Source organism: Cynara cardunculus (genome assembly GCF_001531365.2).
Source record: "Cynara cardunculus var. scolymus isolate 2C chromosome LG 9, CcrdV1, whole genome shotgun sequence".
Taxonomy (NCBI): domain Eukaryota; kingdom Viridiplantae; phylum Streptophyta; class Magnoliopsida; order Asterales; family Asteraceae; genus Cynara; species Cynara cardunculus.
This window is the reverse complement of record NC_037536.1, coordinates 5,567,344-5,595,330: the sequence shown is the minus strand read 5'-3', so window position 1 is coordinate 5,595,330 and position 27,987 is coordinate 5,567,344. Positions and strand designations below refer to the sequence as shown.

Sequence of the window (27,987 nt, the reverse complement as noted above, 5' to 3'; positions counted from 1 at the left end):
AAATTTATTTTAATTATATTGTGAAATATTATAATTCATTAATTTTAAAAAAATATTTTTTTAATCATTTATAAACTAATTTTAACTAAACATGATTTATTTTAAGAAAATATAATAAAACGGGGAGATGTTTGGTGCAATGAAGTTTTTTTGACATATGAGTGATTTTATGAATATTTTAACCCCATAAAATCCACCATTTCGGACCTCGATTCTCTTTCTCTTTCTTTCTCTCTCTTCGGTTCAGCCGCACTACTGTACATGCGCCTCCATATCCCACCATCAATCCATCCCCTGCTTCTGCTCTAGGGTTTCTTCATCTCTTTTAGGGTTTTCAGACGCCAATCTTTGTCTCCATACACATCGCTTCCCATCTAATAATCCTGCATCGTAGGGGTTTTGGACGAAGCTGGATAACTCCCTCTCTTTTCTCAGAAGAATCTCCATGCGCCGCTGGTTTAGCGGCTTCGTTGATTAGGGATTGGCTTATCTCTCTTTCAAAGGTATAAATTGGTTTTTAACGAGGTTGTTTGGAGGGGGCAACTCAAGGTTGTCCTATCTAGGGCTAAGGGTTTGTTTCTTTTGAATTGAATGGCATTGGGAGATTTGATGGAGTCTAGGTTTTCGCAGTCGCAGTCGTCAATGGTGGCAGCGGTTTCTAATCATCTTGACGGGTATTCCAATTCGCAGCATCCCAATTTGAATCAAAGCGTTCTTCTTCAAGATGGAGTAGTGGATGGTAATAGGGATAGAGATTCTTCTTCTGATTCAGTAGCTGCAGTGCAGAGGATGGATAATCACAACAACAGGGATAAAGAAGATTCCGACACAGTTGCTTCTACTACTAGTTATGGAGTTGGAAATGGGAATGCGGTGGTCACTGGGATAGCGGCTACCAGTATGGCATATTTGCCTCAAAATGTTGTTTTGTCTGAGCTTCGACATGATGCATTTGAGGTTTGCACCCCATCCGGTCCTGCTGAAAGTGGGTTGGTCTCGAAATGGCGACCTAAGGACCGGGTAATTTGTTGTGTTTTCTCATACTGCATCTACCCTTGGATCGTTATTGTTCTTTTTTTTCATTTTATGTACTTATGACATAATGTGCTCGTATGTCCACTTGAAAGTCGTTTAGGAAGTGTGGAAAACAAGGTATATGTTTGTTTCTATTAAACTTATTTGTTTCTAACTGAATACTAATTGGATGAGTAGGGTGACCTGGAATCATGTACACTTGCCACATTAGATGTAGTAACCAATTCAAGGTTACTTGTCTTAATACTTCTGTATGTTTTTAGTGTTGGATATCAGGCAAAAGGCCTGTGGTTTTGGGTGGTTTTGATTTTGTTAGTTGGAATTCACATGATTGTAGGAGTTTGTTTTAGAGATCTGCTGGAGAATTCTGTTTCAGCAAGTATTTGCTGTTGTTGTAATAATGATAATTATGGCCAAGGCTTCAAAGTAGAAGTTAATTGTGGCAGTGCCAGAAACCTTATTCTTTTGATATGTACAAGGGCCAAGGGGAGTAAAATTTCTCTTTAGTTATTAGTAAGCCGTACTAAAAATAATATTTGGGTTTAATATAGCTACACATTTGAAAACGGAGGTTATCTTTTGTTGCCTTGTTGGCTGGTTATTGGTAATGAATTTCTTTAGAGTTTATTTCTCAATTTGGTTATAGTTGCATAAGCTTCAACTTAGTCTAATCATGGATATTTTGTGAATATGTGTTGTTGGTTCCAGTAATATTTACTTAAAGCTTGAAAAAGTAGAGTTCTATGGAACTATATGACCATGTGTTTGTATGTCAATTTATATTGAGAGCTTGACCACTAAGGCTGTCTCTTGTAGACTGTAGTTAAATACATGCAAGTATATTGGGTAAAACATTAGTAGTTGGGGGGTTTTATCAACTTTTTCTGTGTACTTCTCTTATGACCACCAAATTGATTCGACAATTGATGTTTCTGATTACGGGACAAAAAAGTTTCTGTGTGGTGTTTAATTATATAGAAGGCACGAGGGTGCCTAAGTAAAGTTATGTGGTGGAGTTATGAGATGATTTGTTACATGTGAATGTGATTAAAAACATGTATGATGACATAGTGATGAGTGTGAAAGTAGTCTTAACAAGATAGATGCTTCTCATACTGTTATTGGTTACACTTGAGGTACTTGTTGACTCATTTTTTTTTTTGCTTTAGTTATGAATAAAGTTTAGGAAGGACATATATGATGAATATCCATGATACAAGCTTTTCACTGATGATGTCATGGATTGTTGAGAAAGGTGTTAATGCAGAAGCGGGGTTATGGAGAAACACCATGGGATAAAAACATGTTAGAGTCGGACTAAAATGGTTCTGTATGAAGTGTCACTTGAGGTGTTGATATTGAAGCACAAAATGCAATATGCATGTGCGGATAACTAGTACCTAGGAAGGGTGTCTTACGTTTGCATTTTAGAATGCCGAAGTGATGCATAGGGGTGTTAGCCCTATGATATGCGTTCGCTGTTGAAATGGCAACAAAGATTTAGAGTCCAATGCAATCAATGAAGTTGAAGGGTATGCTCTATAGCATGATTGTGGGGCCTGGAACCATGTAACTGCCTTCAAGGAAAAATGGTGGGTCACCAAGAGACAAATTCACAAAAGAAGAGCTCATCAAAAATATGAATGCTAATGTGGGTCGTTCGACCACATATCGAGTGATAAGATTGAAAATAATGATGAGAGAGAAGGTTGTGATGGTTTGTTCATATACTAAGTAGACCTGTAAGCACTGTTTTAAAAAACGCAAGTGGCGTGCCTCAGGGCGATTCAGGCCCAAAATGTTTATGAGGCGCCGCCTCTACGAGAGCAGATTGTACGTGTGCCTTGATGGGTTAGGTGGGCGGTGGGGATGGTGGGCCGGTCCAGAGGCGTGCGTCTCTTCTCCTTTATAAATAACTTCCTTTTTTTTAAAACTAAAAAAACCCTATTATTATGGAAACAGAATCGACATATGAAACCCGGACTCTTATTCTTCTGCCTACATCAATTCAATACCAAACCAGTCAATTAATAAGGCTTTTCGACTTCTATTGCTTCTTCTCTCCAAGACTCCAACTAACAGTCAACAATTGCTTCTTTGCTCTTCTCTCCAACGATTTCTCTGTTTCTTATGTATATATTAGTATATACATGCTGTTCTTAGGTATAATCTGTTTATATGTAGATATCTATCTATCTATCTATATATAATCTACATATTTGTTAATATATATATATATATATATATTCTGTATAATCTGTTATATACATATATATATATATTCTGATTAATGTACATATTATTGTGACTAATCTGTTTTATGTACATAATCTGTTTTAATATATAAAATTTGTACATAATCGGTTATATAGTATAGATATATATGTGTGTGTGTGTGTGTGTTTAAATATTCTGAATCATGGGCTTTATAGTTTGTTTATTTGTATGGAAATATGAAGTTATGTTTTTTTTGTCAAGTGTTACAGAATTATAGTTTTGTTGTTTTATTTTTGGGGCTTATGCCTCACGCACCTAAGAGGAAAGCACCTTGAGGCTCGTTTCTGTTCTTTAAAACCTTGCCTGTATGTGCATTGGTGTGAAGAGATTCATACCAAGAGACCGTCGGTAGGAGAGGTTTGTCCTAAATTAACATGTTAGAGGAGGTCTGAAGGAGTGGAATATATCAAATGAATTAGTATTTTAGATATGAGCGCCTGGATGAATGCTATTCATTCCTTGAAACTCTATGAGGTTATCTATTGGGTTTTATATTTAGCCTACACTAACTATTTCAGGATAGAAGGCCTGCTAAATATTTTTCTATCTCTGGAGAGCCCATTACATGGTTGAGTACCTTCCAAGTTGATAGGTCATCAAGAAGCTTTGCCAATTATAATTTGGATATGAATTGCTATCCTCAAGGCTTTCGTTTGGACCCTTGGGGATCTTACAGTCTACGTAACGTAGACACCAAGTCAAAACAGTTACACTGATTGTTCTTTTCGGCTGATAGTTTTTCTTTCCCGTCGCTTGATTCTTTTTGTACATAAGGTCGCCTTTTTTTGTAACATGATTCTTTAGTGCATCCTTTTATGTTTAGCTACTTCTGTTACTATGTGCGCAACTGGTCAACATCAACTTATTTTCCACCTGGGGCCTGCTTCTGAAGATGGATACTTATTTTTGGGGGGGGGGTGTCAATGTTTTGAGGTCCTAGATCTATTTGGTCCACCTGTGTAAAAGGAGAAGCAACAAGGATGTGACTTTTTGGCATAAGCTTCCTTTCTTATCAAACCATTAGCTTCTTTAACTCAATTTAATGTTTCCAAGCATTGTGGAGTGAATTGTTATTGGTTGTTAGGAGGAAGAAGATAATTTTGTGATGTTTAAGAAGCGCAAGATTGCAATATTTCATGGTGGTTATATTGATTAATTCCGCTTCTCATCTAAGGAGTGTAATGTTTTTAAACTAAATGAGGATATGCATACTTGACTTAGAAGTTCCTCCGAAGGTATTAGATTGAATAAAGCGTATATAGTATCGGATGTATATTTGTGAATATTTAGGTTCGAAGAGATTTACTTGGGTCTTTTTAAGATTCTAGAAGTAGTTTTTGCTGTTACTACACCAATTATTTTTGTAGGCAATCTAATTTTCTTTACAATCATACCATATTGGTAATTGCCCCATGTTATGCTCACATTTTACATTTTGTAAATAAACCTAGAATTGAGAAACAAAATATATGTGCAATTATGATATTGGAAAATTGTTAAAAAAAATTAGGATTGCTCTTTGATGTTTATACGCTGCTAGAATTGTTCACTTTTTTGAATGTCTGTTTTAGCACAAGAAGTAAAATTTGACGATGTTTACACAATCATGTTCGTAATACAGTCCTAGAATGCGTTATGGTTGTAGACCACTACGACATTATGTATATACTGTAATGAAGTAGGAAACCTTATGCAATTTAAATATATATCAACTAATAAAGCCTTATTGACAAAATTTATTGCCATCATAATTTCCTGAACAACCTAATCAGAATCTTCTAGGATAAGTACAAATCTGCATATAACTACCACTCTCATCTATCTATGTAGCAGCATTCTGATCTGTCCCATGTATAGCAGTTTGAGTATATGGGTAGTGAAGTTTATGACAAGTGGAAGTAGTTGAATTTTTTCTCAGTGCATCTTCACAGTTGTGCTTTTAGACAAGAGATTGTAGCTTGGGAAACTTTGGTTGGTGGGTGTGAACAAACTTGATTATTTCTATGTTTATGTGGCTGTGAACTGATCTTTGCACCCCCTGCCTTTTTTATGAATGGCCTGTTCAGGATGGGACATGGCAAAGTAGGAGCAAGTGCTCGTTTTACACAAGACCATCACATATTCTTTTTTATTTTCACTCTGCTCTATCAAGTTTCAGAGTCTCCTACCTACCAATGTGCTAACCATAGGAGTCTTTACTTTGGGTCACTCTTTTCACAGATATGATACACCCATCTGTAGACCAGTCCCATGCCTTATACAAATAAAGTTTCCATGAAGAAGCTGGCATAATTTACTTACTTGTCTAATTAATTCTGAAAATTTTGTTTTTAACCGCAGATGAAAACAGGATGTGTTGCTCTTGTTCTATGTTTGAATATCAGCGTGGACCCGCCTGATGTTATAAAGATTTCACCTTGTGCCAGAATGGAGTGCTGGATAGGTATAACTTTGATATTCATGTTCTTTTTTTGTTAGGCATATACGTCCAGTCATCATTCTAATAACAATTCTACATTTTAGGACCACTACCTATTATCATATTTGTTTCTTATTCTAAGCTTTGAGGGTTTAAAAAATTATATAGTGCTTTAGATATATTCAATTATATGGGCTGCCCTTGACATCCCAATTTTAGTCATCAATTTGTAATGATAGCTTGAAAGTAACACATTACATCCCTTCTCTTTGGATCTTTCTTAGATTACTAAAACCTGAAGATCACCCAAGAATTACCTGAAATGATTGTCATATTAGTTGTAACCAGAAGAATAATATTTCAAAATTTTCCTCACTTATCTTTCTTGTTATTCTGCGATTTGATTTAATAGTTACTGAATTTTCTTTTAGCCTTTTGGGCAAGGGTACAACGTCTTTAAAGTATATGGTGTGTGATGGAATGGGATGCTGCCACTATACTTGTGTATTTCTAAGATGCGATTGGTTGATAGGTTCCACACATTAACAAGTATCTTGAACTGGGTTCAAAGTATCTTTTGGGAATATTTTAGCTTGGGTTCCAAGTTCTAGGATGCATTGTATCTGTCTATATGTTGAATTGTAAATGTCAGTTTCCTTGGTTCATTAGATTTACTTGGACTTGAAGTAGATTCACTTGTATCGTGTATATCCATTTGGGTTTATGCATGTTAATTGCTGCGTTGCAAGGATACAGGCACATGGTTACAAGTGCTTGATATGTGGCTATTGGGTTTCAGAGATTCTAAAGTTTGAGGGTATGAGGATGCATGTGTTGTGTGTGTGTATGTATATGCAAATCCAAAACCAAAACCAAGACCAAGACCAAAACCAAAACCAAAACCAAAACCAAAACCAAAACCAAAACCAAAACCAAAACAGAAGTTATGACATCATTCATACATAAATGTATAAGATAATTACATACTAAAATGTGAGCGTGATCATGATTTTGCTTTTACTTAAGGTGCCTATATTTACTTCTTTTCTTTTGTCATCACAAACTTAAATTTCTTTTTGACTTTATTCCTTGGAGGATATTGCTTCCCTAGAGGTTTAGCCTTGCGGATCAAATGATGCATGTAATTTTTGAAAGCATCTTACTTCTTGTCATATGTCGATATATTTGGTCTCAGATCCATTCTCTATGGCCCCTCAAAAAGCACTTGAAACAATTGGGAAAACATTGAGTTTTCAGTACGAAAGGTGGCAACCCAAGGTGAGATTGTTGTTTAACTACACCATTGAACACTTGCAATTTCAATAGGAGGGTCGTCTGAACTTAATGGACTATGAACAGGCCAAATACAAGATTCAGTTAGATCCTACTGTGGAAGAAGTGAAGAAACTCTGTACTACCTGTCGCAAGTATGCCAAATCTGAAAGGGTTCTATTTCATTATAATGGTCATGGTGTACCTAAACCAACTGCCAATGGTGAAATTTGGTTTTTTAACAGGGTACTATATTTTTAACTTGGAGTCTCTTCATGCCTTCTTTAAAATGAATTTGCTAGACTAATCTTGTTTGTTTGTGTCAAATGTTGTAGAGTTATACACAGTATATCCCTTTGCCTATTAGTGACCTTGACTCATGGTTGAAGACTCCATCGATATATGTTTTTGATTGCTCTGCTGCAGGGATGATCATCAATGCCTTCATAGAGGTACCAAAAATAGGCTATTTGCGACCTGATGATATCATTAATCTTTTGTTCTTAGCCTGTGAGGCTGTGACTAAATACTTCATCATCTTTTATACATAGCTCCAGGATTGGACGCCATCGAGTTCTTCGGGAACATCATCAAGGGACTGTATTTTACTAGCAGCTTGTGAAGCACATGAGACCCTACCACAAAGTCATGAGTTTCCTGCTGATGTGTTTACTTCCTGCCTTACAACCCCCATCAAGATCGCATTGAGATGGTGAATGCTCTTCCGATTACTCTCTACCAGTGAAACGTTAATAATAAAGATGCAAACTGAAATAACTTTATTCTGCTTGCTGATATTCTGATATCATGCAACTCTCCAGGTTCTGCACTCGTTCGTTACTACATGAGTCGCTTGATTATTCGCTTATAGACAGAATACCTGGCCGCCAAACTGACCGTAAGACCCTTCTTGGCGAGCTGAACTGGATTTTTACTGCAGTTACAGACACAATTGCCTGGAACGTTCTTCCACATGGTATTGATAACAATATTCTTATTATGTGCCTAGCTCTTTATTTCGGTGATTGAGGTCGGTACTTGATTTTATTCATTGCAGATCTATTTCAGAGATTATTCAGGCAAGACCTGTTGGTTGCCAGTTTGTTTCGGAACTTTTTACTTGCAGAGAGAATTATGCGTTCGGCAAATTGTTCGCCTGTATCTTATCCAATGTTGCCTCCAACTCATCAGCACCATATGTGGTAGGCATAGGAATTTGTTTATGCTGTTATAATTCTCGACTATTATAGTTATGGGTTTGACCACCTGTCATTATGTGCTTGGCAGGGATGCATGGGACATGGCTGCTGAAATCTGCCTTTCTCAGCTCCCAACGTTGCTTGAGGATCCTAATGCGGAATTCCAGGTCTGATCTATGCATAATTAAATTGATTTTTAGTAATTAGTTTATTAGAGCCTGACCTACCAATGTATGGATGCCAGCTTTTTATAATTACCGATTAATCCTCAATGTTGTTATAATCTTTTTTACAGCCAAGTCCTTTCTTCACGGAACAGTTGACAGCATTTGAGGTGTGGCTTGATCATGGGTCTGAACATAAGAAACCACCTGAGCAGTTGCCTATTGTTCTTCAGGCATGTCCTTTACTGGTTCTCTCTTTGATTGTTAAGTTCGTTCTCGTTTTATGTTGTGGCTGCTGATAAGAAGCATTTCCCTAGTCCCTACTAGGAGTCTTTAAATTATTATCACTTCTTTGTTGATCTTATTGCTGTTCGATGGAGAACTCTTGATGGTGGTTCTTATTTATTGCTGTTCATTGACCAACCACTCACTGGATGGGTACTTATCGGGTAGTTGGTGTCTGTATGATACATGTGTGATTCAGAGTTCTAGCTTTTGTGGAGGCTTCTGTAAACTATGATTATTTGTTTAATAGGATAAGAGGACTACCAGAAATTCTCAGGTGAAGTGTTCTCCACAATGTGTCAATTAGGATAGTCCATATCTAAGAGTCATGCTCGTCCTATAGTAGTGCACCGTTTTTGGTGATGGCATTGCCGCTACTTCCAATTTTGGAATTGTTTGACTTGTTAGATAAACCATATGTCTATCTACTGTATTCCTGGTCCTTTTATGCTGGAAGTTTTCATCTACTGTATTCCTGGTCCTTTTATGTTAATATATTGTCATTGATGTTAAGATATGCATGCTGGAAGTTTTCATCTATTTTGCATAATTATGTTGTGGAAGATGGACTGGTTGGAGTTCTGAGCTTCTAGGCTCTACACTTTAGCTCGTACCTGTTCTGAGTTCAGTCACGTTGTTTGATACTATTAGCAGCAAGCATGTTTTGTTGCTTTTGTAAGTATTAATTGCTTCTTGTTCCAACATAAAGTAGACCAATTGCAAAGTGTTGCTTCTATGAGGCAATTATTTATTTTCATATGTTTCTTGGACGCCTCTGCAGCAAGTGCTGACTACTTTAAATGTCCCATGGCTCAGGTTTTACTCAGTCAATGCCATAGGTTTCGTGCACTTGTGCTTCTGGGAAGATTTCTTGATATGGGTCCATGGGCTGTTGATTTGGTAGGTTATTTGAGCTTTTTCTGGCTCTTAATTGGCTTGTTGACATGTTTCTAACGGTATATCATATTGATCATCTTATAACGATAACTTATTTGTGGTAGGCCTTGTCAGTAGGAATTTTTCCGTATGTTCTGAAGCTATTGCAGACAACCACACCTGAACTTCGACAAATTTTAGTGTTCATCTGGACAAAGATTTTAGCACTTGATAAGGTATGTTACAAGGACCTTTCGTGTTCATCTAGTGTTAGATGTCTTCGTATATAATTTACATGTTCCTCTCTAGAATTGAAAATTTTGTATGTTACCCTTAGTCCGTCCTTCCCCTACTGTTTTATTTCTTTCCATATAGCATGATAACTTTGCCTGACATCATCCTTTTGAATTGACAGTCATGCCAGGTTGATCTGGTGAAGGATACTGGGCATACATATTTTATCAGGTTTTTGGATAGTGTGGAAGCGTACCCTGAACAGCGTGCCATGGCTGCATTTGTTTTGACTGTCATTGTTGATGGGCACAGAAAGGGGCAAGAAGCCTGTATTGAAGCTAATCTAATTCATGTCTGCTTGAAACATCTTCAAGGTGGTTCAGCTCCAAATGACACCCAAACTGAGCCACTGTTTTTACAGTGGCTATGTCTTTGTCTGGGAAAGCTATGGGAAGATTTCACTGAAGCACAGATAATAGGCTTGCAGGCGAATGCTCCTACTGTATTTTCACTTCTACTATCTGAGCCCCAACCTGAGGTTCATTATGTTTCTCAATTAAAATGCTCTGCATATATGATAATTTGACTTCGCCTTCAATTATTTTTCTTTTTCTGTCAATAATTGGAAAGCACTTGTTTTCAGGTTAGAGCTTCTGCTGTTTTTGCATTGGGCACTCTACTTGATGTTGGATTCGACTCATCTAGGGATGTTGGAGATGATGAACGTGATGATGATGAAAAAGTTGGGGCTGAAATAAGTATTGTTAAAAGCCTTCTGAATGTTGTTTCAGATGGAAGTCCGTTGGTCAGGGCAGAGCTTGCAGTAGGTATGTTATGCCACTTGTAATTCTCCCTATAAATTCATCATATACGGACAACTTATTCTTGCTTGGCTTAAGAGCTATTATTTTGGAAGCTTATGGATTAAGGTTAACCAATATAATTGCACGATGGAAATGTTCATCTCATCTCACCTCACATGATCTCCTTATCTTTTTTCTTTGGTTTGGTTATGTGATACCATTGCTTTTATTTGATAATGCTTAAAGAAATGAGACAAGATATCATGAGAGGTGTGTTTTAGAGAAATGATATGTCATAGGTGAGACTCGTGTTCTAAGCATCTTCTAGGACTTCGATTAGCAACTAATTGTTGCATTAAGCGTGCCAAAAAAATTAATAGAGCAATCAACCTTGAGCTTCTTTTTATCAATCGACTTCCATTGACTAGGACAGAATTTTCACGATCCTTTTATTAGAGGAAGTAATTTTACAAAAATGACATCATAAAAGATCCTTTTATATTTTCATATACTAAAATGAACTGCTTATGGTTCTACTTAATCCCTGCTTAGATTAAGGTCACTCAACCTCTTATGCGTTGCTTACACATTTTAGAAACCAGGGGATACAGTTTGGGTAGACGCAACTTAATGTTTCAATTTTATCAGTTGGCCGCTAGAAGCTATTTATTTGTTGCAAAAATGGCAAAATTCTCTTCGTGTGTGGGTATATTCTGCTCTAAACATCTTGTAATAAATACCCAATTATGCTGGTTAGCTGTTCCCCTTTCACATAGTTGGGTGTTTAAATGTTCATTGAGTAATGCATTACATATACCGTGAATCGTGACATATCCTATCTCAAATATGATTAGGTATCTAAATTACACATCATTGAGGCTACATATTTTTATTTTGGAGTCACTGTACTATATTTTTTTTCTGATACCTAAGACTATAATAGATGGCTTTGTTCCCTGTCCACAAGTGGAGCCTTCATATCCATAGTACATGGTTTCAACTTCTAAACTAAAGAAACTACTTTTCTGGTTGCGGGTTAAGGATGTGTACATGAGACTCTTAACAGTTTCTGCAGGGAAAGGAGCTTTGAGTAATATTTCTTACTGGTACAGAAGGATCGTTTAAGAACTCTTAGGCAAGAGAATAGCTATAAGCTTTCTCATGCTCTTAGTCACATGATATTCAGATGCTGACTACGTTCAAGCTTATAGTTGTTGGGTAACTTCCAGGGTTTCATATTTTATTATTTGTGTTGTTAGCATTGTATATGCTAACTTTAGTTACTGCTTCACCTCTTGATTTTTTTGCTGACAAGTGACAATATTGAATTGTTTTGCATGGAGAAGCTGTTTTTAGACTAAATCAACGTGAAATGGAATCTTAATTGATCTTTCAATCTGAATTTGCAGCTCTTGCGCGCTTTGCATTTGGCCACAACAGGCACCTGAAATCTATTGCTGCTGCATATTGGAAACCGCAGTCTAACTCTGTGATTAGTTCTTTGCCTTCATTTACTGTTAGGGGTTCAGTTAGTGGCTATAATACTCCTAATCAGTATTCTCAAATTGGTCCGTTGTCAAGGGTGGGAGGTGACAACCAAGCAACTGCAAGAGATGGCAGGGTTTCCTCCAGCAGCCCCCTTGCTACATCTGGGATAATGCATGGTTCTCCACTCTCGGATGATTCGTCACAGCACTCCGATCCAGGCACACTGAATGACTGCATTACAAATGGGGTTGTCAACCATACAAAACCACGGCAGTTAGACAATGCCTTGTATTCACAATGTGTATCAGCCATGTGTACGCTAGCAAAGGACCCATCACCACGCATTTCAAGTTTGGGCCGGCGAGTTCTTTCCATAATTGGGATCGAACAAGTTGTGACAAAGTCTGTCAAACCCACCACAGGCAGTGTACGTCCAGGCGAAACCTCAACGACTGCCAATAGTCTTGCTGGATTAGCTCGTTCATCTTCTTGGTTTGATATGAATGGAGGTACCTTTCTTTTTATTTCTTTTTGTCATGCTTCTTGTGTAATGTTAACTGTTAATTTTTTTGTATGGTCCAATTTGGAAGGTGCTTGAACTCATAATTTGTGATACATATTTGTCAGATGATTCAGTTATCAAATCATCTTTCTTTCTCTATACCTTTCCAGAATTTTCCACTCAGTAATTATTTCTCTCGTGCCATGAACAGGTCATCTACCTCTGACGACATTTAGAACTCCTCCTGTCAGCCCTCCACGACCAAGTTACTTGACAGGAATAGGAATGCGGAGAGTTTGTTCTCTTGAATTCAGACCACACCTAATGGATTCTGGGCTAGCTGATCCTCTTTTAGGTTCTCCTGGAGTTCCAGGAGCTTCAGAGCGCAGTTTTCTTCCTCAATCAACCATCTATAACTGGAGCTGCAGTCATTTTTCGAAACCACTTCTTACAGCAACTGATGGCACCGAAGAGATTATAGCTAGGCGTGAAGAAAGGGAAAAATTTGCTCTGGAGCACATCACAAAGTGCCAACATTCTTGTGGGTCCACCTACCAATTGTGATATAACTTTGACCATCTTTACCTTACCTGATACTAATACCACTTTCTTTTTTCAGCTGGTAGCAATCTTCATAATCCAATTGCTCGCTGGGATACAAAATTTGAGACTGGTGCTAAAACAGCTTTGCTGCAACCTTTCTCTCCGATAGTGGTTGCAGCAGATGAGGGTGAATGCATCAGGTATGCTAGCTTTATTTCCCCTTTGTGATATTTGAATTGCTTTTTATTGTTGGAATTCATTATGCTTAAGATTGGATAGATCTAGTTATGTAATTGTATGCATTTGAAATATCTACCGGCTTTTGATCTATACTATCCTATATCAGTGTCCCTGTTTTGCTAGACTCTCCTTCATTACAGATTTTCTTCCCCAGGATGGGAGGATTCCCTCCCTGCAGTTGAAAAAATCTATTGTTTCCATTGATGATTGGGGTATTTTTGGGGACTCTAGTTCCTTGCTGAGATCTAGTCTTATAGTTTGTGGGACTTCATTTGTTCGTTTGCACTTTCTGTTCTTCCCACATTTTCTTTACCCTTCTCAGTAGTGAATAATTGCCACTCCAGGTTGGTTTGGAAATCTTTTTGTGGTAAAAACAAAAAAAAGTAAATGACTGCTTGGGTTTGGAATTTTTTTTTATTGAAGCATATACTGTTTTTATACGGAAAAGCTCAGGCACACTCCTTACATTTGGTGAGGCTTGAACCCTTGACCTCCAGGGAGGTTGGGATCTACTGGTAACCTGGATACCAGCCAATGACCTTTTGGTTGGGAAAATTTGATTGCATAAGTGTTTTCTTCTCGATCATTGTTGAAAGAGAACAGAATAAATGACTACTTGGGTTCAGGTGAATATCGAAACTGAAAACAACTAATAAATGAACACTTCTGAAGTCAGGAAACCAAACTAGATAGAGAATTGGATAAATTGTCGCTTGAACTCTACCACTTATGAAGAGGTTGCTTATTTTTTTACCTTTTTTGAAGAGGGGGAATTGGATAAATTAAGTATCGCTTGAACTCTACCACTTTCGAAGAGGTTGCTTATTTTTTACTTTTTTTGAATAGGGGGGTGGGTATCCTTTGGTGAAGTAATTTGTTAGTAAGATGACAGAGGAACCTTTCAGTTCTAACAGATCCTAGTTTTTACCCGTGGACCTCTTCGATGGGGAGCAAACTGGGTGATCTTATTATTCTTTTCATCCATGCCGCCTTTCTTGCCAGTAGATATGATATTTTTGTATTTAACGTTTTCTAGATTGTTGTCTGATATAACTGAACTACTATGGAACTACCAAATTCCTCTTGTAATGCTACAGTTTAGGGTGTTTGGTTACTCAGATTTCCTAATTGACCCAAAATCTGTTCAAATGCTTCTCAGGAAAGCATGTTATTTACTAATGTGTGACAATCTTGTTTGACAATGCCCAAGATCTACACAAGGGTATTGCAATAATAAGCTAAATTTGGTTGGACAAATTGACTACCGCTTTTTAGTCGTCCACAAATGACGATTCTTGTATTCTACTATGAATACGAGAAATCATTTAGTGGTGGTAGAGTAGTATACCTGAAATTTCTGACTCTTGTCTTTCTAAAAGATTTCACTTACAGATTTGGGGAATTGCGATTGTGAACTCTCATTCCAGGTCATGTTTCAGAGGGGCAGGACCAAATATGGCAGTACAGCACTGAATGCAGTTTAACTATTTTAAAGAAGGGTTATTGAAGTTCTAAGAAATCATATGTTTGAGGTCTAGATTGCCAAATATGTCTCTTGATCACCAAGTTTATGAATTTCATGCAGCGGTTTAGAGTATTTTAAGTTATGGTACAAAAGATTATTGTGAAATGGATGGAGTATTGGGTACCGAATAATTTGATGGATTATTTTCTACAACATGTGACTACACCATGGAAGTCCGTGTTCATATTTGTTGGCAAGGTTCTGGACATATACCTGTGGCCTCTTGACCAACTAGATCATGAAGATCTAATTGCATCACTTTATTGTCTTGGTCATCAGTAGTTGCCTTGTTGATTTGATGTGAAGCTTATTAATGGTAGTTGCTGGCCTACTTTTTTGCACTTCACTAGTTTTGTTTAGCAAAACAACCTTAACTTACATTATAAAGAAATTCTCTAGTAATAAAAGCCGTACAATCCCTTGTAAAGATCTTGTTTCTTGTTAGTTTCTTTGCACACCTTTGATATAGGGATTCCATTTTAAGTTATCTAAACGACAGAAACCCTACAAACAATTGGGGGGGGGGGGTTTGACTAACCAAGCCTAGATTTTGAGTGTTAACTAGACCTCGTAAGATGGTAAATAGGAACCATCCCTTGATAGTCAAAACTTTCTTCTCAGAATTTATAGGGGAAGTACCACAGGATATAAAAGAAGAAATTGGTAGGAGTAGTAATAAAGCCCGTCCAAATTAGGGTACACCCTTTTATAAGAAGTATCAAACATGAAACATGCCATCTAGATATTGTTTCTGTTTCCAAAAGCCATACTTAATAAAAAATGAAGCTTCTGGCTTCTTAGGTTTTACGTAATGAATTTTGCTTCTCAACAAAATTGTCACTTTGGTCTTTTGATGACATAAACTATATATTTGGTTCAAATACAAGTGAAATGCATAGAGTCAATTCTGTTAACATATTTATTTTGAATTTTAATTTAATTAATAACCTTTTAATTTGTTATTCTCATCTTCGCACCCAGCCCATGCCCTTGCGGATGGAGAGGGTTCCTTTGTGAATGGGCACATATGTGTTTGAAACATTCTTACTAGATTCGGCAGCACCCCAATTAATTGATATGATTTTAATGTACCCTTCTTTTGGTGCAATCTCAAACCAAGTTCATCAATGAGCTGTATCAAAGGCAGGTAGGTAATGTCTAAATTAGAAGCTACACATATATGGTGAATATTGGAGATGGCTCCTAGATGTCGTGAGTGGCATCTTTTTTTCCAGTTGAAGTTTGAGTTCAAGTTCAAAAATGGATAGATGTTAGAGGGGAAAGTATGTAAAGGGAAAGAGAAATCTTTTACCTCTCATTCCTTCTATTTGGATTTCAATACAATTTTACTCGTATTTACTGTTCCTAAGTTAGCAGTAAGTTATCTTTCACACACACTCTTTCTCTCTACATATATAGATGCTCATTTCTATCTTCTTTCTTATATTTTTCATCTCTTTCTTCTCTCTCAAACTTATTTTAAACCTGCGAATTCATGTTTCTGGTTGCAAATTCCTTTTCTCAAGACTTTTTACGAGCCAAGGGTCTTCTCGGAAATGACCTTTCTACTTCTCAGTGTAGAGATAAGGTTGGCGTACATCCTATATCCTATCCTTCCTAGACCCTACTTCACGTGGGATTTACTAGGGTTTGCTTGGTTTGGTTGTTTGAAATAATTGGTAAGCCACATTTGATATGGTGGGACTTTTCTTGACTGCTCTTTTATGCACCTATTGGAATTTACTATGCAATACCCAAGAGTGAGACTTAGATTTAATATTTCTGGGTTATTTTGGACATTTTCCTACCACTTTGACAAGCCAAGTTGGGTATATTGATGAAATAGATTATGTTTTTGTTTTTCCATATGTTTCTTCTCTAATTACAAAAAGTACTATTTGCAAGTCAGAAATAAGGAATTTTGTAGCTTGATCAAATTTAATCCTACATATTTTGTCCAGGAAATATAGAACTTGAATTTGGGTACCTTGACTTGGTGTTTTATCTTGTTTTGTACTAATGTTACCTATCTTTTGATGATCTCTGAATATTTGTGCTACGTATAATGACTTCCAAATAAAGCTTATATAGATGTGCATCATCTACCATACTCACGTTTTAATACACCCTGTGTCCGGATAATGCATGAAAAGGGAGCCACTTTGTACCATAACTTAGGTGACACGTGTATGGAATATCTTTGGTATTGTTATCTAATTTGAATTGGTTACGCTTCCATCTTTTTGCTATCATGGTGTTGAATTACAGTACTTTGACTTAGGGGCCGTTTACCAAACGCTTGCTCGGGTAAGTGAACACCAAGTCACGTTACCTTACCGGATGAATATGGTAAGGACCAAGAATCTTACCCGGTAAGAGCGAGACAAGAACCAAAAGTCTTACCCAGTAAGTGAGGGCAACGACTCTTACCACGGTAAGCGCTTACCGGGTAAATTGTTGCATATGATACCATTTTGGTGGACTAAAATCTTACCCGGTAAGTAATGATAGTGTCAAATTTTACCGGTAAGCGCTTACCGGGTAAGTGTTTGGTAAACGGCCCCTTTGTGTAGTTATCATATTTTGTATTAATGCTGTCTATCTTTTATGACTTAAGAACATTAACTCCATACATAATTACATATAAATAGAACTATATATGGGTGTATATATATTTATATATATCTATATATAATTTACCATACCTGAGTTTTAAACACACCTTGTATTAGAATAATGCATGAAAAGGGAGCAAACACATAAAATGCAACAATTGTACGAAGTATACTTGCAACAAACCTTTAGTATTGTAATTAAATCCGAATCAGTTACCTCCACACTTTGTTCATTGGAGAGTTAAACAAGATGTAGCATGAAAATCAGCTAATGGAAGTCTTCATCTGGGAAACAAGTCCATCGTTTGGTCTTAAAATTGGGATTCATCATGATTTCTTAATCCCTTTACTTGATATATCAGCGAAGATTAAAAGTTTAATGTCTAGATTTCCCCCAAGAATTGCAGGATTTTGTAATTCCTTGACGGTTTGCACAATGCGACATTGAGGATGTGATCGTTTGGTTTAATGGTTGACGAAGACACTGCATATTGTGCTCTTCTGTGGTTTGCACATATCTTACCAAGCCACAATGCTTATACCAGGAGTTGAGGGAGAGTTAGAGTTTGTTTACTGAACTTTCTTGAGGTCTTATGATGGGTATATTGAGTAATACGAGCAGTGAGTTTATCATCACTTTGAGTTTGGAATGAGAGCAGTTACAAAATGAGGGGATGCTTGGCGGAAATAAATTAAAAGGGTTGAGTTGTTTAGCATTTCTATGTGCTTGGACCTAGGTAATACTTCAAGCCATTTAAGGTAAAAATGTCAATTTTCATATGGGGGAATATCCATGTTTTGCTTCTTAGATCACCGAACCTATTATCTTTCACTTTGGAATCAGTCATTTGGAACTCGATGGTTTAGTTGTGTAGCTTGTTGGTAACCATGGTAAAGTGGCATCCTACATGTGCTTTTTAAATAATTTGCTGGCGCTGTTACCACTTTATTGTTGCTATGTCCATAGAGTTACTCAATAATCACCTCTGTATTGTTGTTGTGACCTTAGAAGTTAGAGTTACTATTTTAATATACTGGAAATGCTTATTTGCCTATGTCATCTAAGCTTTGTTGTCTTCTGGAGGTCTATGTAACAACAAGCATTTTGTACCAAACTACTTGGGGAATGTGCAAAAATGAGAATACAACATAAATGCTTGAACCCTAATAGAAAACATAAAAAAGTGAACCTCAAAGATTCTGTGACGGGGATGATATCTTTCCTCGCACTCTTATATAATGCAACCTTTTAGTTATACTTTACTCATGGACATCTCTTTCGTAACTTTACATATCATTCTTGGCAATCTTTACATTTTTTTCTTGAGTCATCCCCTCTTCTACTTGGTGCATTCAAAGTCTTCTTGCTTGTAACATTGCAAGCAATGGTACATTTAACTTCTTAAGCGTTGCATGCTACCTTTTCGCACCTTATGACTTGCTTCCTCGTCATTCTCTTAATGGAAGAAATCCTTCCAAACTACTTTCATGTTAACCTATCTGTTTAGATTTCAACATGTTCAATTTCCTCTATGCATTATGCATTCTTTTTTCTCATCACTTCACCTGCTTTGTCGATTAAAAGCATACACAGTAGTATATCGATTTTTAGGTCTTTTCTACTCTCCTCCATCACTAGGAAAAAAGATAATGACTGTCCAATCTTTTTGTATAACAGTGTTTTAAAAGGGAAAGTTGTGTGACCTACTTTACTTGTTTGGACCACCTCCTTGGCTATCAAATTAATGAATGTTGCCACCTACTTCCACATTCTATTAGGTTACTGTTCGATATTCCAGTGCCGTTCTCTACCCATTCAATCACTGAATGAACAGAATATTTCCTCTTTTAACTTCCACCTAATTCTGAGATGTGCAACACCAATGTCTTCTAACAGCATGCCTAATCTGGATGGCATGCCACTAAAAGCTTATTTTGCCGTAACACACTCTCCAGGTATGACATGACCTATGCGTGACATTTGTCCCCATTTCTTGCAGAGGATTAAGTCTATCTGGCTAGAGTTTGATGACCACAAAGTCTTGCTACGTTAAGCGTTTACAAGCACTAATTCATTTCTTTTTCTGTCTATTTACTCATTGGTATTATGATGCATGGAATCTTTTGGTTTCTTTGAAAATCTTTACTATCTCTGCTTACATGACCATTACGATGCATGGAACCTTTTGATTTCTTTCAGAACCTTCTGATAATAGGTCTTGTATCTCCCTTTTTGAACAAATATGGTCTACTTTGCAATTTGCACCATATGTTATAGATAAGTGTTATCTTCGTCCATTTATATCCTTATAGATGTGCTCATCTGGGATTTCTGCCATGTGTTGTGTTCAGAGAGCATAGGAGTTTAGGTGGGTTGAATGTACTGTACAGTTTTTTCTTCTGTTTTGATAATGATAAAAAATTTATTCTTAGAATTACTGCTTCCATTTTTGCAAAGCAAACCGTTATTCTGTTTTTATCACTCATTTTTTGGGTGGGGAGGTCGTACAATTGTCTCTTACGTCCTTTGTTGATGCTTCACATGGTTGATGGATCCTTGTTCAAAGTGGTAAGAGGTTGATTTTTATATTATTCGAGTGACATGAGGAAGTCTTACCTAGTCGGTTAATAAACCCTATGCAAGCGAACTCTAATTGTGCCACACATGTCATGGCACCAACTCGGGCTAATAAGTAAACAATAATGGATAGTGAAAGGTAAAAGTAATCAGAATTCTGCCCAATGTTATTGTGTTTGCTAGCACCTTTTTGTGAATCATATATGGGATAGAGTTTGGAATATAGAAGAGGAAAATAAGAAACCGATAACATATTTTGGGAGATGGTGTCGTATTGTTGATTCTCTTCTCACTTCTCTCATCATCTTCCTCATAAGAAATTATTAGGGTTTCCTAAATGCAATCTGAAAGAGAGGCTCGTCAACATTTCTTTCCTTCTTGACCTGGTAATGTTTATAGTATATTCCTCTCCTTGTTGGGGATGATTACCTTACTTTTTTAAGATGGGCTAAATATAACATGTTTTATTGCTTTTTTCTGATACTTGCTTTCTAATGAGTAAGAAACATACTAATTGCAGGTCTATAAGAAATAATTGTGACTTAATTGAGATGATGGAGACCCATTTCTTTTCAATGCTCTTGAACTTTGTAAGGGTTGGGGAGGGAAATCCTTGGAAGTGGTGTTGTCCTTGTGTTTTGCATAGAGGTTGTTTCCAAGACATGAATGGATTTAGGTGTAACTTTTATTTATAGATTCCCCCAAGAACGAACCCTAATTCTATTTTATTCGTTCTAAAAATTATAACCTACATATGCTTCAACCGATATAATTCTAGTAATCAATTAACATCCTTTTGGAAATAGCATCCACGGTTGATCCCCTATTTTAGCACGTTATTTTATTTTTACATCTATTTCGTCTACCTTCTTAAGCTTGTTTAACATTTATGGTATACATGGTCACATTGAAAACAAAATATATTTTGACAATACGACTGTTGTATTTAATTTGCACCATGCCAAATTAAATGAGAATACTCCACAGCTCATATGGTAACAACTATCTATATGCATGCTTGTACTTCAAACTAACTTTACCATCAACTAGGTAGCATGGGATTTTACCATTTCTGACAAATCTAAGAAAAAGACAGGGTTACATGCTTAGTAGTATTTCATAATCTGGAATATCAATTTCTATGTATTTTGATTTCTTAGGAAAAAGTTTCAAACTCCACTACTACTGTGTATAATGCTTGTTGTGACATACGAGATGCCCAAAGTGATGTATCAATTGGGACTATCCCCAAGAATAGGGTAATACCAGCTAATGTACCAAGCACCCGTAGCTTGATCATGAATCAATGCATATAATTGTTTAGGTAACTCTGGCATAAAGGCATCATTTTCTGATCTTGTTTGGCTAGTTTTGATTGTATTTTAGAATCTTTTTTCATGCATGACATGTATTTTATTGTTTCAAGTATTGATGTGGATTGTAAAATGTCATATACAGTTTTTGCCATTTTAATTTTGTTAACTTAATTTGTCCTTCAAATGTCTTCCTTATTGTTTGGCTTTTCTTTTTTCTAGAGTATGGAACTACGAGGAAGCAACCTTGCTTAACAGTTTCAACAATCATGAAAATCCGGACAAAGGGATATCAAAATTATGCTTGGTGAACGAGCTTGATGAAAGTTTGCTCCTTGTAGCTTCAAGTAAGTTTGCTAATGCTCAATGCATTCATATTGATAATGTTTTTACCTTTTATGTTTTGATCGATATTTATTTGCTTCTTGTGCTTACTTAATGCAGGTGATGGTAATGTCCGTATATGGAAAGATTACACTTCTCGGGGTAAACAGAAACTCATAACTGCCTTCTCCTCAATTCATGGTCATAGACCTGGTGTCAGGAGTGTGAGTGCCGTAGTAGATTGGCAGCAACAGTCTGGCTATATGGTATAAGCTTTTTACCATGTTCGCTATTCCTGGATAACATAGATCTATGACGTTGCCCTGCAATTAAAAACAACTACAAACAACTATATTCTTTTGTGTTTCTAAAATGGTCAAGCACATCATATGTCTATATATTTTGTTCGACTACATCATAGGCCTCCTCTAGGTTTCTGAAAAGCATAGAAATCATTCTATACCATATCGATCGAGTAATAAAACTACTCCAGTTGTGAACGCTAATATTTCAAGTCTCAATCTCAAAAAAATTCTGTGAGAAGTTGCTCTCTATTACCTAATATATACACTAATATGAAGTTCTTCCATGTCATATAGAAATTCAACTTATCAACCCTCTGTTGATTTAAATATTCATTTTTTTCCTTGTTTGCCCTCTCATCTACTCTATTTTGCCTATTCCAAGGTTTATGAATGGCAGAATTAGATTAGTTGCACATAAACTTAAACACTGGATAAATTCATGTACTGCTAGTGTTCCAAAGTAGAAATGAACATTTGGGTGTTAGATGTATACAGGACAGATGAAATTGGTAAGGTGGATCTTTAAAGCTAGTGGGGGAAATTTGCAACTGTGATGTATAGAACTTTCTTATGAAGTGATGTTATAGTTATCCAATAAGGCATTTTGTTAAAGAGACATGCAAGCTAAGGAACCCCTCTTTTTAGATGCCTCTAGGACTTATTGAATTTTGTTAGTCTTGTATTGCTTAAAAGAGACTTGCTGCCAACGAACCTCTTTGTTAGGCATAGGCATTTATTTGGTCTGATTTATGCCTGTAGTGTTTCTGGGGATTGTGTTTGATTCAAATCTCTCTTCTTCAAAAGCCTTTATGGATTTTTTTTGCAGATCCTTATCTAAATATTCTATATTCTGATTTCTCAAGGACAATTTCGATATTTTTATAATGTGTTAAATATTTTCTTACCGATTTTCTATCTGCACTCCATGAATTGTTCGGATGAAAATTAATGATGTTACATTGATAAATTCACCTTTTTCTTTTTAGGCAATTCAGCTACTTTTTTTTTTTTCCAATTCAGTCGTTTTGTATATTGTGATGTATGGTAAGAGTCTCCCCTGTTATGACTTTAAAACATTAAACTAACATAATTGAAAGATATCCCAATCACCAAACCTCATTTGAGTTGATGGATTTAGCTCAAGCATGATGTCTTTGGGTAGTTAGTCACATATTCTCCTTTAAAATTATCAATACAAGCCCAAGTGCTACAGCATCAAAATTAGTTCTTTCAGTAAATTACCAGTTATAGTTGTTTATGTGTCACTTTATTCTATTAGCATTTGTTTGTTTGATTGTAGTGTATTTAGTTCTTGTCATCTCTATCTATCCTTCATCTATTAATGATATTTGATGCTGCTAATTTAAGATGAATTACAAAGGGTGGTTAATTTTTTTTGATTTTAGAATTTATAGCTTGAAATTAGGTTGTAGAAGTGAAGTTCATGGCTTGTTTGGTTGACGTGAATGAAATGTCGTTTGAATGGAATGATTCATTTTTTACAATAAACCATGTGATGGAATGAATCATTTCATCCATTTATTTGTTTGGTTTATGTTTTACAGTTTAGAATTAGAGTTATTCCAATTTTTGAAAGTATTTTTGACCCATTTTATCTCATCTTTCTTCCTGGACCGAACACCATAGTTGCTATTTCCTCCATAAACCCCCACTTGTGATCTTATAGATTTGGACCTGGTAGTATCTGAATTTAATAACTTCTTTCTTTGTCTTGAAAATGCTTGTATTGTGATACTTATTTCAAACAGGGTATTCATTAATTTTTTGTTACTCAATGAAGCTTTTACCTTTCAAGTTGAAAATGAACTCTTTTGACAAGTCAAACATGGACTTAGGTTCTATAAAGGTAATATCATGAAGCTTTGAGCCTGCATTTGTTTCTAAACATATATCTTATGCTTGCAGTATGCTTCGGGTGAAATTTCATCGACCATGGTATGGGACCTGGATAAAGAGCAACTTCTAAGTTCTATTCCTCTATCATCAGATTGCAGCATTTCGGCATTGGTAGGTTGACCCTTGCTTTATAATGTCGTCTTTTTTTTGTACTATAGTTAGTATGCATGTTATTTGTTGGTTTGGAACAATCTCCATTTGCTACTGGGTTGGGATAAGGAAGGTGCTTGTCTAGGCAATGCATTTTTTCGAATTTGTATCACCCATGATGACAATGGCTAGCAAAAGCATTAGTAAATCACATAATCAAAGGCTGGTGTTTCGTTTTTTTTTATGTGTGCATCTAGTAGGAGATATGTATCTGTAGTTAAATGCAAAAGTAATTTTAGTCAGTGGCATTAGTTGAAGTAGGGGATTAGCCAATAACACACTCTTATATATGATTATTTATTAAGCATGCCTGTTAGGCAAATATTTCTACTTTTTTTCTTCTTCATTTTCATGTCAATTTATTTAGCATAAATGCATGAACTTGAGTGTTGACAAAAAATAAAACCACCACTGCTCTTGTTATATATTTTTCAACTACTTTATATTCATATTCATTTTTTAATGTCTATTTCATTGGGGATAAACAGCAGTATGCTGATATCATCTGGCAGTTTTTCTATCTTTTCATGTCTTTAATGTATGTTGAAAAATAAATACTAGTCATGACTAATTCCTTGTATGCTGCTTTTAGGCTGCTTCTCATGTCCATGGGGGTCAATATGCAGCTGGCTTTGTGGATGGTTCTGTCAGATTATTTGATATTCGAACACCTGACGGGTATGCACTTTGTGCATTGTCCTTCCTCATGTCCTAACTATGCTTTTGTTCATTTTTTTGATATATTTATACTTTCCATCAACCTGACGACAACCCTTGTGGCAAATTGGTGTACTTGAAATGCCTATTTCTGCTACAATAGACGTTGAGTAATCAGTCTGGTATCTGAATCACAATCACTAGGTGCAAATATTGGTGGATATTACTTCCCCCTTTAGTCCGATCCACTCTTGAATAACATACTACATTGAAATGATATGAATTTAGAAATAAATAATAATAAATAATGATACGAATGATAAGTCGTTAGGTTCATGAAGACACAACCCTATTTGTGACTTCAGAGCATTCCACACACTCGCATCTAACACTCGACTCTTTTGGCTTATTCTAGTCTCTCTTCATTACTTCCGAGATGAGAATAGACAAATTTCTACACTCCTAATATGCTCGCGACACCAAGATTCCGTTTTAATTGGCAGTTGTTTAAAAGGGTTAAAATAGAATTTAGGTGGTCTAATGATATCCTGAGCACTTATTTACTTAAATGGGGTTAAGTGGCTCATTTTTCATGCTCTCTTGGTCCGAAATTAAGTATCCATATTTATATTTTAGTTGTCTCAAAGCAAGTGTCCACATTCAAAAGTAAGTGCCTACTTTCCAATTCTACCCTTTATAATGAGATGGATAATTATATTACTTTCTGTAAAATATTAAAGGTGAAACTGTCATTTAGTTAATTAGAAAGTGTAATAGTACATATTTCTTAAACTTTGAGCCTGTTTTATCGTGGATATTTGTTTTAGGACGGAGGGGGAGTATTAATGTATTATGAAAACGTATGAAATTTGAAAATTTGATGTCATGGTATTTTAGTACATTTTTTTTAAATAACTAATATCTTTGTTATATTATGCAATTACTTTGGAAAGATTGGACGAGTTACCTCCAAGTTGATTAATCAATTGATGAAGACAATTGATGAGAAGGCAACTAAATGACATCCTTAAACACTTAATTCACCAACTGGTTTCTAATTTTCTATTTGACCCAATTGCATTTGATGGAGATGACCAGTCTTTAGAGTTGTTGATTTAGATGATCACCTAGTGTACACCATAATCTTTCTCACTATTGCTCATCTTATTCAATTGCTATCCGTTAACGTGACCATCTCAACATGCTTATGTGAGTCACTTACCAATGGGAAGTATAGAACTAGTGACGAATCCAGTTAATCTTTACTATTATGCAACTCTTGGTTACGTGCCAATTTCATCCACCCTTTACTATCTTCCACTAAATTATTTTAATTTTCTCCCTCTACCCCAAAAAAAGTGTCCCAGATTTCTATTTTGGTTTGTCCCAGAACAAGTGTCCACTTTCAAAAGTAAGTGTCTACTTTTCAGTTCTACCTTTTTTTATGAGATGGAGAAATTTATTACTCTATATATTATTGAGGGTAAAACTGTCATTTAGTTAATCAAAAATTGTAATAATTACACATTCCTAAAATTGTGTGCCTTCTTTATTGTGGACATTTATTTTGGGGCGGAGGGAGTAATAGCTACCCGTAATATTATAATGCATGTACTAAAAAACATAAGATGTATTTCGAGATCAATCCCTTAATTCTTTCTTTATTGTCATTTCGCTTCATGCAGGATTGTTTGTGTTACCCGACCACATACTCGGAGAGTAGAAAGAGTTGGGGGTATAGAAAGAGTTGTGGGAATTGGCTTTCAACCCGGACTTGATCCAGCAAAGGTAAAAAAATGAACTTGGGAGGGAGGTTTTGGGGAAAACCCGAAAAAAGAAAATGAAAAACTGAGGAACACCCTGGTAACCATTCATCTGGACGGTATGCACATGTGCATACAAGTAATTGAAGCTATTTCTTGGTTTTTATGCACATGTGAATACAAGTTACTTGCATGCACATGTGCATACCATCCAGATGAATGGCTACCGGGGTGTTTCTCAGTTTTTCACCTTTTGCGGTTTTTCCTTGAACCTGACCCATGAACTGGTGCTATTCTTTTTTGTTTGTTATACAATAGAATTCACTATCAATCTTGCTTGTTCCATTGTCTTCGATTACAGATTGTGAGTGCATCTCAAGCAGGAGACATTCAGTTCCTTGATATCAGAAATCAAAGTGATGCCTACTTAACGATTGACGCCCACAGGGGTTCTCTGACGGCTTTAGCCATTCACAGGCATGCACCCCTTATAGCCAGTGGATCAGCTAAACAGCTGATCAAAGTGTTCAATCTTGAAGGTGAACAATTGGGCACGATTCGATACTCTCCAACGTTCATGGCACAAAAAATAGGATCTGTTAGTTGTCTAGGGTTCCATCCATACCAAATATTACTAGCGGCCGGAGCTGCTGATGCCTGTGTTTCAATCTATGCCGATGAAATGTCACCACCGAGATAAAACAAACAAACAAATCCCTGAGAAATGGAGCAGGAGAAATGACGGGGAGTCGTATACATTCGTTAAGCCTCCAGAAGGAAGGCTGGTTGGTTGGTTGGTTTGGTGTGAAGTGAAGTGAAGTATATTTGGTGGAGGCTTGAGCAAATAATTTGATACAAAATGATAGGCGGTGGTATAAAAATGGTGTAAATATTTCTTTTCATCTTGTTTTCTTTGGGTTTTAGTGTGTTTTACTTACAGTGTTTCTTGGTCTCTAATTTGTAAAAATCCCCCCACCCTCTTCAAATCTTTGCATTTATATATAATTGAAATTCCTTGTGATTAAAGCCACCCAATGTCCACTTTCTGTTCTAATGCTACTAATCAATTTGAACAACAAATTCTTGTCTTTTTCATTCATTTGAGTTGAGAGTTTTTATCGACTAATTTAAGATTGAACGGTTGCGTATAAATATGAGTTCGGGATATATAACAGATCAAGTATTTGCTAAATTTGAGAAAAAAAATGGTTTATCCTGGCGTTTGAATCAAATCAATTGAGAATCTCAGTTGATATTATTCCATTTCAGTTTGTTCTTGGTACCTCTCATGAGGAGTTGGATCGTAAATTGATGGGTTAGTGTGAGTTTATCCATGCAATTATGTACTATTCGATCAAGAATCCATTTTCTGAAAGTTCATGGCGTTCGTGTTTTGGTCATCTAGACATGTGAAAAAGCTCGGCAAGGAAAACATTTTTCTTGTGTAGTTGAATGTTTTCTGTTCGAGTCTTGTTTTTTGTTTGAGTCTTGTTTTTCCGGGAA

The 27,987-nt window shown here is 36.2% G+C and overlaps 1 protein-coding gene across 6 annotated transcripts; it reads left to right on the top strand.

Annotated features, from left to right (window-relative positions):
• The first annotated feature begins 241 nt into the window (after window positions 1-241).
• LOC112518569 (regulatory-associated protein of TOR 1) lies at window positions 242-27,513 on the top strand. Of its 6 annotated transcripts, none has more exons than XM_025126312.1 (24): window positions 242-503; window positions 637-1,020; window positions 5,653-5,755; window positions 6,927-7,009; window positions 7,091-7,249; window positions 7,339-7,455; window positions 7,555-7,715; window positions 7,825-7,979; window positions 8,061-8,205; window positions 8,291-8,369; window positions 8,498-8,599; window positions 9,468-9,551; window positions 9,653-9,763; window positions 9,943-10,299; window positions 10,405-10,588; window positions 11,974-12,561; window positions 12,766-13,095; window positions 13,174-13,297; window positions 21,591-21,715; window positions 21,813-21,958; window positions 23,924-24,025; window positions 24,657-24,742; window positions 26,407-26,509; window positions 26,846-27,513. In XM_025126312.1, the coding sequence occupies exons 2-24, from the start codon at window positions 643-645 to the stop codon at window positions 27,182-27,184; spliced, it is 4,161 nt and encodes a 1,386-aa protein (XP_024982080.1). In that variant the 5' UTR covers window positions 242-503; window positions 637-642; the 3' UTR covers window positions 27,185-27,513. The 6 variants fall into 6 exon arrangements, with proteins under 6 accessions (XP_024982080.1, XP_024982078.1, XP_024982079.1 ...); XM_025126310.1 differs by having other exon boundaries at window positions 631-1,020; XM_025126311.1 differs by having other exon boundaries at window positions 621-1,020.
• The last annotated feature ends 474 nt before the right edge of the window (window positions 27,514-27,987 follow it).